Source organism: Candoia aspera, chromosome 3 (genome assembly GCF_035149785.1).
Source record: "Candoia aspera isolate rCanAsp1 chromosome 3, rCanAsp1.hap2, whole genome shotgun sequence".
In the NCBI taxonomy this organism is placed as follows: domain Eukaryota; kingdom Metazoa; phylum Chordata; class Lepidosauria; order Squamata; family Boidae; genus Candoia; species Candoia aspera.
In genome coordinates, this window is record NC_086155.1 from 107,334,146 (window position 1) to 107,346,584 (window position 12,439).

General features: G+C 37.0%; 1 protein-coding gene across 7 annotated transcripts in view; it reads right to left on the reverse strand.

Annotated features, from left to right (window-relative positions):
- Positions 1-4,607: 4,607 nt before the first annotated feature.
- RABGAP1L (RAB GTPase activating protein 1 like) overlaps positions 4,608-12,439 on the reverse strand; it is a 170,550-nt gene continuing 162,718 nt past the window's right edge. For all 7 annotated transcript variants that reach the window (XM_063298498.1, XM_063298500.1, XM_063298503.1 and 4 more), the window contains 5 exons: positions 11,836-11,940; positions 10,894-10,977; positions 9,456-9,527; positions 8,281-8,475; positions 4,608-6,017 (listed from right to left, as the gene is read on the reverse strand). In XM_063298498.1, coding sequence (XP_063154568.1) covers positions 5,862-6,017; positions 8,281-8,475; positions 9,456-9,527; positions 10,894-10,977; positions 11,836-11,940 — 612 coding nt within the window. In that variant the 3' untranslated portion in view covers positions 4,608-5,861. The remainder of the gene's footprint in view (positions 6,018-8,280; positions 8,476-9,455; positions 9,528-10,893; positions 10,978-11,835; positions 11,941-12,439) is intronic.

A 12,439-nucleotide genomic window follows, 5' to 3' on the forward strand; every position in this document is an offset into this window, starting at 1 on the left:
CTATCTCTTTCTCCATATAGTTTCTGGGTTGAATTAAGAGAAGACGTATTTAAATGACTAATAGAGGCGAAGTCTAAAGACTCCCGTCTTATTTCCAAAAGTGCATGGCTGTGCCGATCAGTAGGTGGAGCAAAGAAATACAAAATCTCTCACGGTTTGTTGCCTTCTGTTGTGGACGGCTGAATTTTTGGAGTCCAGCAACGTTAGCCCCATATACTTGTTGTATTTTCCTTCCGCGGGTGGCAGTGTTGGGCTACCATTCCTGGGATCAGAAACTAAGAAAGCCAGGCCTAGTTAGTATTCGGAAGGGAGACCATTAGAAAATACTAAGACTGTAGTTTGACTGGAAGCTGAGACTAGCTCTGGAAGAAGGCAATGGCAAACCATGTCTGTTTTTGCTTTTTTTTTTTAACAACAACAAAAAAGGCTGCCTTGGATCTATTAAGTCACAAGAACTTAAGTTCAATTTGAGAGTGTCTTTGCTCAGAGGGAAAGTCAGATGTACCCATAAAAGTAAATGAAGAAATTCAGGGTTTCAGCATAACCAGACAACAGTATCTCCACTCCGAAACAGATGGTAAACATGGATATGTAGTCCTTCTATAAAAATAATTCAATTTCAAATGGTAGAGACTGCTAGTGAACATTCCAATGTGATAAAATAATGAAGACACTTGTGGCACCTTAAATGCTGAGGAATATATTTTCATAGCACATGGATAAACCTATCATGCTATTCAACTTTGGAATAAGCAGCATAAAACAAAATGCAGAAAAAGAGTAAGTGGTAGTAAGCAAAGATATTAAAGTCAGGAGATGAGAGAAAAGGAAATTAACTAAACCTAGTTTACACCAACCCTATACTTCTCTTTATATATATTGAACAATTTATATTTATATATTAAAATATACAAATATAAATACAATTATCCATTCAATCATGTCCAATTCTTGGAGACTGCCTGGATGAGCCCCTGCAGTTTTCTTGGCAAGGTTTTTCAGAAGTGGTTTGCCATTGCCTCCTTCCTAGGGCTGAGAGAGAGTGACTGGCCCAAGGTCACCCAGCTGGCTTTGTGCCCAAGCGGGGCTAGAATTCATGGTCTCCGAGTTTCTAGTCTGATGCCTTAACCACTACACCAACTGGCTTTCATATCTCTATCTATAATTTTATTAAGAATTTTGATTATAATAGTAAAAACTAATTCAAACTAAATTTAGAGAAGAGAAAGAAAGGATAAAAAGTGCAAGAAAAAAGTAGAAAGAAAAAAGTAAGAATAAAGAGAAAAATATATAAAGAAGTGACTTCCAACCTTCATCACAAGTATAAACAGATTTAGTGATTCCTCACCCCCTCTAAGGTTACAATCAATTATCCCATATCCCATCCCTTATCTTTAGACAAATCCATAAAGCATCATCTTTTCAGTCCTGGTGTCAGCAGAAAGTCCATAAAGGGTTGCTAGAAGTAGCAACATATCTTGTTTTAACCTTGATCAAATAAGCCAACTGTATATTCCTTCCTTTTCCTTCTAACGGTCTTAATCTTTAGTTCATTCAAATATTGTCATAGGATTTTATTTCTCTTCATTTATTCTTTATCCCCTCACATAGAATTCTTCAAGGTTTTAACTAGTCTCCTTTGTAAATCCAATAGGAAAAAAAATGTCCAGGTCAGTCTCTTGGTTTATCATTTCCCTTTTGAATTTTAAAACAACCAATTTCTTTTGTAGATCCAGTGAAACATCCTTTTCTAAGCCATTCTCTTGGCCTGTCAGTTCTAAGTCTATGTTTGATACCATCTCTATCCTGTCAGATAGAATTTGTTTTACATCTGTCATTTCTTCAATAACATATTTTGGACATAGTCTATCCATACAAGCAAACACACTTGTGAGCAAGATGGCTAATCCCTTCGTCTCCCAGCACTCAAACCTGCAGAAGACCGCTGTCCTGCAGTCTCCTCGCAAGGAGCATCTGTCCAGAGCACATGTGGGTGATCTCCTGTCCTCTCCTTATTCAGAGAGGTTCCAAGGAACCAGCCTATTCACCAGTTCCTTGGTCTTTGCTGTGGTAATCTGCTCCGCTTCTGCAGAGCTGTCTGCAGTTCATCATACCCCCCCTGGAAGTCTAACACTATACTTCTCCATAACTTTCTATTCTTGCAATTCATCCTTACTTCCACTACATCCACACACAGATTCATAAAGTTTTAGCTGACTCCATCCAAACATATTCTGGGTCTTTCCCTTTCTTTCACTCTTGCTCCATATATTGGTTCTGTAATAACCACCTATTCATTCACTCATGCTTCATATACTGAATATTATTGTGTAATTTGATATTCTCATTCATTCTCTCTATATGACTTCTTTTGTTCTGTCCATTAATTTTTATTCAATTCACATTCATGACCCATTCATTCTTGACCTTGTCTCTTCTTGTTTTACTACATATACCTCTTAAGTATGCTTCCCAGTGCATTCAGTTTTACAGTACTTATCTGTTCCTCCTGAAACACCAAACTCTCACTTCCATAGCACTTTCATAAGTCAATTTTGTTTTCAACACATCCATTCCTCTTAACAGCCCACATACTACCTTCCAACCAGCTTTTGCACATCTTAAAATTTTTCCATCCATTCTCTTTACTAAAATCTTTCTGCAGTCATTCTATACTCTCTAGTGACTTTTTTTTCCCATGTCAATTTGTTCCCCAAGATCCATCCTTTACACTACCAAAGAATGTTCTGATCCACATTCAGAAGCTCAAAACACTCTTATATCCTTCATAAATTGTCTCAATATTTCATCACAACCAGATATTTTTAATTTCTTTTCCATATGTAGACATGTATAGTTTTATGCCTAAACTATGTACTTAAAACAGACCTATTTCTGAACTGTTACCATTGTCAGTCATTATTGGGTCCAATCATTTTTTCTGTACTGTACTCTTCTTGTCCCCACTCATCCATTCATATCAGCCAACAGAATAGCCTTTTCTCATCAATGGCATTGATTCAGAATATTGCACACTTCCCCGCACCCCCATTCATCTCTGCTTCATTCATTATCACCATTTATTGGACTGCAACACGCAATGATTACCAATCTATAATTTCTATTTACATAGGTACCCACAACAGTCTAGAGACACCAGTTCATACTTTCTGGCATGTATTTTAGCCTTCATTCATAATTAAACCTACATCTTCACTTCAGTCTCTAAGCACAGCAAACCCATTGGCCCATCCACCTCCCAATTTTCCCACTGCCTTCCCCTTCCTCTTTCTTCCTTCAGTCATCGTCGCTGGCTTTTTCCCTTCCCAGTGCCCCTCCACTTCTGACCATAACAAAGGTGAAAGGTCCCCTGTGCAAGTACAGAGTCACATCTGACCCTTTGGGGGGACGCCGCTTTCGTGACGTTTTCTTGGCAGACTATAGCGGGGTGGTTTGCCATTGCCTTCCCCAGTCGTCACCTTCCCCAGTCGTCATCTTCCCCAGCAAGCTGGGTACTCATTTTACCAACCTCGGAAGGATGGAAGGCTGAGTCAACCTGAGCCGGCTACCTGAGAATCCAGGTTCTGCTGGGATCGAACCTGGGTTGTGGGGACAGTTTCGGTTGCAATACTGCCTACCTCTCTGCACCACATGAGGCTCTACGACCATAACAAAACAGCCCTCTCTTGTTTCAAGCACAGAATGAAACACCTGAAACATACATGTTTTGATTTGGGCATAGACGATCTGAAAAGTTCATGCACAAAACATTTTACACATTTTACACAACTGATCAGCGGGACAGGAAATGGAAGATGATTACACAATTCCTGTCTACAAATGATCACCTTTTCCTGCCCTCAGTTAGATCCGAAGTAGGGGAAACAATGCTTTCTAAGTATTTTATATACCTATTTCTTATTCTAAGGGAAACACTGTATTTAACTGCTGGACTTCACTGTCCTATGGAAACATATGGGGCATTCATATTTTAATGTGTGTAATGCCTTTTGAGAATTTATACTCAATGGTACATTAATATCTGTATGAGTTGAATTATATGAATAGTCTTTCACCATAAAAGATAGGAAGATCTTAAGACTCCTCTGAGTCAAACCTTATTCATGTGTTGCCAACCTCCCAGCATCACTAATACAGCACTGCAACTCAAACATTTGAATTGGGTCTCATGAACTATCTAAAAGGGCTCCAAAATTCCTTAGGTCCCAGAAACATTATCTTTTCAGATCACCACAGCCAATATTTTTAGTCAATTCAGACTTATTTCTAAAAGGGGTTCTTCTTAAAGGGGTTGAATTGTAACATCATGCATATTTCAGGTCCATGTAAAAGTCAAAATAGATCACCTTTGCATGTGTTGCTATGAATGTTTTCTGTGGCAGCCATTCCTGCATTAGACAGCCACAAATGTGCCCAACCAGAGTCTCGCTTGGCAGCGAGCTCCTCAGATCACTTGAGACAGAAAGTCAGCACCAGTTAACTGACATTAGCAGCCACTTGATTACCAGACCGCAGTTATCACGGGGAAGTCAAATAGTGTTTGGAATTCATATTTGCAAATTATGTCTAGCAAAGAAGCACAGAACCAGCATAATTAAACTTTATTGTACAGAACTGACTAAAAGTCTATTGCATTAATCTGAATTAAAATGAATAGAATAATGGCCTTAGAACATTTTTCATAGCATGGAAACCAAATACACAACTAATTTTCATTCAGTGGTTGATGTTGACCTGCAAGATAGTATTATGCATATTACATATAATTAAAAAAAATATTTCCATCAATTTAAGCTTAATAGTTTAATTCTCAATGAAATAAGCAGTTCTATAAACATTTTATGTTCAATTCAAAAATGTAACAAATGCTTTTTTGCACTTTAGAAAGATACAAAACAAGTATGATTTCCAGAGAGACACAGGAATCATTTGAAAAATTTGCCCTACCAATCATAAATGAGCTTCTCTTTATGCATTTTGGACACATTTTACCAGGAATACCTTCTGTCTCCTGTACAAACCCTATTAATATTAATAGAAGTAGTGCAAGAGCACCAAGGGTACAATCCCCCATTAAAATTCACCTACTTTATTTTATTTCAAAGGTCACTGCTCATAAAAACCTTTGCTAGATTATACCCATAGTCTGCAGACTGGCAAAAGGAAAGAGTATCATAGTGGGGAGAGACAGTTTTTCTAAGTGGCAATATATAAGTAAGTTATGGAAATCTTAAAGGCAACATATGAAAAGAAACATGTTTTTACTGCACGTTCCTATTTAGTAACTTCCCTCTGTTTTTAGAATTTCTGTGGTCCCAGTTATATTGTTAATATGGCCTGAGATTCAAACCTTGAAGTAACAGCTGCATTTTTTGCCAGGAGCAGTGACAGCTGTAAACCTCTGAACTGTTCTGAGATACCAGCAAACCGTGACATTCTGACATATACTCTACCTCGCTGTCTTTCCCTCTTCTCCCAATAAGAAAGCATTCTTTTGAAAGATTTAAAAAATATGAAGAATTTTAGCAATGTATGGAACAAGTAGTTCTAAATTATTACCCATGTTTTAACACCTAGGCATACAAAATGACATGTAAAATATGAAGGAATTGAGATGGGGCTTCCATCAAGGCAGCTGGGAAAGAGTATTCCACATGAAACAGCATCTTTATAGAACTTCCCTCTGAAAGGGCCACATTAGAACAAATGAAAGACACGGAAGGAATCCATTTCCAGGCTGGTTCCCCTGCCTCCCCCTTTGAACAAGTTCTCTGGAAGAACCTTGAAGGGGCTTCAGCTGATTAGTCCATTGTGCTCTTTTGCATGGGATGCAGCTGGAACTATGTGCTGCCTTCTTTGGGTGATGATGAGAGTTGAGGCTGCTGTAGAGGCTGTGTACCTGTTGCTGTTTTGATAGAGTTCAAAGTTTTGCTGAACCAAGAGTTTTTGGCAGTTTGAATTTCACTCATAAGTGCTCCTCTCTGGTGTTCCAGCTCCTAAGGAAAGAGAAGAGTTAAGTGCTGATCAAAGAATGGTTTAATACAGCAGAAATAACTTCAGAGTAATTTGAGCTGGCATGAAAAACAAATCAACCCATGGAAGTAAAAATGGTGTACATAATATGTGCCCCTCCTGATGTAGTGGAGTTGCAACTCCCATCATCCCTCGCTGTTGGCTATACTGGCTAGGGATGATGAGGGTTGGAAATTCAGGGCGAATTTCAGCCAGTTGCCTTCTCTCACCTCAAGCTAACTCACAAGACTGTTGTTGTGAAGATAAAAGGAAAAGAAATCCCCATATGTCACCCTGAACTACTAAATGACCAAGTAAGTGATATATTCTACCTGGGTCAAGGCAAGAACATATCACTATACAGACCCACACAGACATAGATGGGAAGATTAGAGGCCATTTCTGCTACAATATCAAGACACTCTTCTGCTCTTACAGAAACCAGGCAAAGCTAGTTCTCCTGATGGACCAGCTGATAGCCAAAACTTGTTAAAGTTGTTGGTGCTCCCAGAAATCAACTTTCCACTCCTCAAATTTTCCACCCAATTTGAGTGAGTAATCAGCCACCCTTGCCTCTAATGCTGGTGTCACTTCTGCCTTACAGTTTTACTGTAATGCAGTAGTTCTTTGTTAAGAGTTTCTGTCCACATACTGAAAGAAGTAATTTATTCTCTAACTATACTTTCTGTTGCATAAGATATCCTCAACTTCACTCAAATTTGGTGTGAGTCTTTCTCATAGAGGGTACTACTAGCATTGCTAAAGTAATCCATCAGATTCAATCCAAAACAACAGAGTTACAGACATTTAAAAAAGAAATTTTAATGGTGCATCAATTTTTATGAAATTTAGTACATGTCAAAGTTCTTGTTTATCTGCAGATTTATCCCTTTCTGCTAAAAAAGAAAAACAAAACAAAAAAATAAAGATGCTTGTATTTTTCCCATGTTACTCTATGAGAGAGCAGACCTCCATCGTTCTGAATCTTGCTGTGGCATCATTTCATACCAAACTATCACTGGAACAGCCCGTGCAAGATCCGGCTGTTTCTAGAAGAAACTCCTAAACCTGACTGGACAGATTTTGCAAACCATAATAATTAACATGATTAATTATCTTGACACAAGGGATACTTCCAAATAAGATGTTGCTGTACTGCTTACTTGTTTTGCCTTAGTCATGGAATGTTATGGAGCAGTCAAGGTCCAGACAATTTTTCACCTTAACCCTATGCTGCTTTTTCTGTTCTCTCCAATAGCGAGGTTTTGTACTTAGACATCCACTTTATGACAATAATAACTATAGTAATTATGCAGCATGGTACAGGTGTTTAAAGCCTTCCGTATAAAGACCACAAAAATATATTTATCAAATTTAGTGAAAATGTATTATGACTGATCTGAGATAGTGACACATTTTGGTTGCTACCAATCGAATCGAATCGAATCGAATCTACTCTATGTCCTGTTTAGAAAGCTTTTGATCATGAATAACAATCTCTGAACCAAAATAAACGAATTATAAAAACAAAACATAATCAAATCATTAAAAAGGTGAAAATAGAGGTATATGAAAAGCAGCATTTGCATCTTCTTGCACCAAGGGTAGTGCTTGTTAGGAAAGCTAAGTCATGCCAAAGTCGTATGCATATCCTAGTACTTCGGTTGGTTGCCTTATCATATGAGGCCAACAGATAATGCCTTTTTGCTAATGAAGGCTTTGATAAGGACAGCCATTAATATTTCAAATGCCGCATGCAAGAGAAAAAACATACAGGTAGTCCTCACTTAACAACCACAATTGGGACTGGACTTTCGGTTGCTAAGTGATGCAATTGTTAAGTGAGGCATCACATGACCAGACCTGATTTCACAACCATTTTTACTGTGGCCATTAAGCGAATCATTGCAGTTGTTAAGCGAATCAGTGGTTTCCTGCTGATTTGGCTTGTTGGAAGCCAGTTGGGAAGGCCACAAATCGTGATCATGTGACTGCAGGACACTATAATGCGAGCCGGTTGCCAAGTGCCCAAATAGCGATCATGTGACTGTGGGGGTGGTGTGATGGTGGTAACTTTGAAGATGGATCGTAAGTAACTTTTTTTACCCCCGTCTTATTTCCAAACCATCATTAAATGAATGGTCATTAAGCAAGGACTACCTATAATCCATTCTTTGCCACACTGAAGGATGCAATGACAATCTGTACATTTAACAATGCAACAAAACACTTCTAAAATCACATTACCTGTATTTTGCATTTGGCTTCCACAAGTTGTAGTTTAGTCTGTGCCAGGTCCAGTTCCATCTCTCGCAGCTGTTTCTTGAGGGCATCTTTCTCATCATCTGTGTCTTCTCCTGAGCTTTCTTTAGCAGCAGGCACTTTTAGTGTTCCTTCTTTACTGAAAATTTCACTACAATGTTTGCAAGTCATCACCTTACCCTGAAATAGCCAATCACAGGACCAGTTAATAATCACGATACCAAAAGAAAAAAAGAAAAGTCCAGCCTTATTCACACTATCAGACTGATATCCTGGTGGCAAGTCACTGAGCAGGTGACATGAGATGGCCCATGTTCTTCTCAGCCTAGCCATGTTCTTCTCAGCCAAGAAGGCTACCTAATATGACAATACAGCAGTAAATCTATTACAGACTATGAACAGCACTGGGTACGAAACATATCTTACTATATTACCCAGATTAGAAATTCCCATTTCAGAAACTTCATAAATAGCAGCATTTTGAATTTATGACTCTCTCACTAATATTTTCCAAAACTATTTTCCAATGTCACACTTCTCAAGCAGATAAAGCTTCTTGCTTGGGTTACTGTAAAATTATTATATTTATTTATTTATTATTCACATTTCTATTATTGCCCATCTCCCCGCAAGAGGGGGACTCTGGGCAGTTATAATTATACACTCACACACACACATAGTTATAAATTATAATATATAAAGAATGGGAGGAGGGTTGGTATCCTAGCAAATTGCATTTTTTCTCTTTCCATCATGATAAGGTTTTCTGGAGTTTTTATTTTGGGAATGTTCTCAAATCCACCTATTTGGCTTTGGTTTTTTGGGTAGATCTTTTAATTAGTTTTACATGCTGATTTTGATGAAAAGACTGCCCCAGACTGGAGATCATAACATGCCCTTTGACTAAAAGGTTGCACCAAAGTGGAGATCTAATATGAACATCTCTCCCTTGCAGTAAGCCCCACTATACAAGAGAATTTCTTAGGCCAGTACCTGAGAAACTTTAGAACTCCTAAATCTTTACTGGACAGTAGATAATTTAATTGTTATCAGTGTTGTTTCAGACTGTTCTGCAAAATTGCCTGTTTCTCCTGCTATCACTAACAGTCTTTAATTATTTGAGTGAGACATGTTATAATTTGAGATAAATCAATTCTCACCTTTACAACTTCAAGTTCTTCTTTACTGGCTACTTGTTGTTTTTCTAGTCTGCTACTCAACTGGGAACAAATCTAGAAAAGATAGAATACTTTAAGTGGCACGTCATTTTCAAAGACATTTTAAAAATTAAACATCCTTTAACAAGATAGCAACATGTTTAAAAATGCATCAATATTTCAACTTATAGTGAGTGTCAGCTCTGTCAAGTGTCATTCCCACCCAACTGAATGGTATTTCCAAGATTATTAAGAATAGGACACTACAACTATTAGTACGAATGTTATGATAAGCAATTTATAATATGCCTATTGCAAGTTTTGAACATGGAGAAAGTATGTTTGTTAACTAGACTTTGTTGGTTTGGTGGCTAAGAATTAAATTTTAACTTCCAGTAGGTTCAGATTTGTCCTGGGAATGAATTAGTGGATTAATCAATTAAAAATACTGAAATACAAACACTACTCAGAAAACTGCCATTAGGGATTATACAGAAAAAAACCCTAAATACATTATCATGATAAAAATAAACATAACAGAAAGGGAAAAAAAGAACATGTTATGGTTTGAAATCAAAATAAAGCTATGGCTGGAAAAGACTAAATCATATGTGCTAAAAAAACCCTCAAATTTCTTACAGTGCCAACAAAAAAAACCCTCTGATGTTCAAACTTTGTAAAATGTTCTTTGAGGGGTCCAACAGACCCAAAGTAATATTTTCTGATAGATTAACTTCATTCTTAAATCCTAAGAAGTATATTTTACCTTTCTTAAACCCTGGTCCCATTGATCTTCCAAGATTGGATATTTTGTTTTATTTTATTTATTTCTCTTCTTCCCTCTTTTCCCTCCATTTTATTATATTTTATAGCAAGATTACAAAAAATAAACAGAATGCAAAAATACAAAAGATAATCAGTGAAACAAACAATGAAATATTAAAAACAATTAATGAACTACACAAGAAAATTAAAATTAACAATAAATAAATGGATATTTAGGTTTGTTTAGGTTTGCTACTAATGCTAACCTTCATTCAATTTTTAAATTCCAAATAACAGTCATGCTGTTTCCAGATTTTACCTAGGAATTAACATACCTACAGAATCTTTTTTTTTAGATTTTTTATCCTGCCTTTATTATTTCTTATAAATAACTCAAGGCAGGGAATGTATCTAATGCTCCTTCTTTCTCCTGTTTTCCCCACAACAACCATGCTGTGAGCTGAGTCGGATTGAGAGAGAATGACTGGCCCAAAGTCACCCAGCCAGCTTTGTGCCTCAGGTAGGACTAGAACTCTCAATCTCCCAGTTTCTAACCTGGAGCTTTAACCACTATACCAAACTGGGTCTCATCTTTATTTCATTTATTATCTGTAAGTTACACATACTGAAAAGGGAACTGAATACTTAAAACACCCCCCCCAAATCAACATATTACTTGTTTGTATTCTGCAATAATTGCACTTGTCTTCTTTATTTCACATTCTGCCTTTTCCAACTGCTTTCTGAAGATCTCCTTCAGCTGCATACAGGAAAGAAAATCAATTAGCATTAATCTTAGTCAAATAGCTAAACAATCTAGATAACTCTAAAATAACTGACCACTTAAACTGAAACACAACTTTTTATCTAAAAAAGTTTCTGTTGTGCATTACCATTTCATACCCTTGGTAAGCTGCTGAGTCTTTGGATTGCAGCAGTGTAGAAATGTGGACATAAATAAAACTGAAAATGCTGAGCTGTAACTATTTTAGGAGTTTAAGTTAGCAGTTTAATTCCTAGGACAACAAAATATTGGTATCTTTTAATGAGAGATCAGCTGTCTTTGCATGACATAAAACTGTGTCTTATTGTGAAATCCCTGAGCTGGAAGGAATTGTAGATGTGCACCAGGATCTCTCACAAACTTTTAATCCTGCATTTAAATTAACTCCAGATTGTTGAATATCTGGAGTGACAAATTGGTTATTAATTAGCTGTAGTTAATCTCAAATTAAAAGAAAACCTTTGAAACATGATTTCTGATGCTGACATATATAAATAGTGTTAACTCTGATTTCCGATTCAGGAGATGCAAGAATCCAAAGTTAGCTAACAAGAGGAACACATTAGCTAGAGCATCTAGCTAATGAGAATCCTCCTGCTAGTCATGCTAAATTGTGTCCTAATATGACTTTCAAATTTGTCCAACAAGTTTAGGAACGATTTCTATTAGTGATATTCAAATACCTCAAGGAAAGGTTGTTCTATATAACTGAAACAAGATTAATATACACTAAACATTTAAGAGAATCAAAGTCTCTCTAGATTAAGAGAGTGGTACTTTCTCTATCCCTTTCTTTTTTGGCATGACCGCATGGATCAGTGGAGCTTGTTTTACCTGGGCTGTTTCTTCTTCCTGTTTTCGCTTCTCCTCTTCAGTTTCCACTAGTTTTTGCTTGGTTAGGAGCAGTTCCTTATTCAAAACATCCGCTTTGTCTTCAGCCTGAGAATTTCAGCAGGACATGGGCTAAGCAATGAGTGAGATCCCCTGAATAAGCATGGACAGTGCAGGCATGGGTCTGTAGATAATATATGGACATAGGTGCTACTGGTGGCTCCCCCTCCCCCATACTCTGGAGTTCCAGGGTAGTAAAAGATTCTGTGTGACACATATATGATGAAGACCTAGATTCTTATCCTATCTTGAAAGATCCAAAGCCAACATTTCCAGTCCAATTCTTTTGATTATTCTGTCAATAGTTAACATATGGAGCAATTATTTATGCTTGTAGCATCCAAACAGAACACTATGCTTTTTAAAATAATTCTATTAACTTTATTAATAAAAAGAATTAACAATCCCATGATTCAAGAAATATATATTTATCAGACATTTTTAAATAATAGTTGCTCCAAAGTTCTAATTTCAAATTTGAGCTTTCTGACCAATAAGGCCTATATACTGTATGTCTAACTGCCTTCAATACTAGAAAAGGAACTGA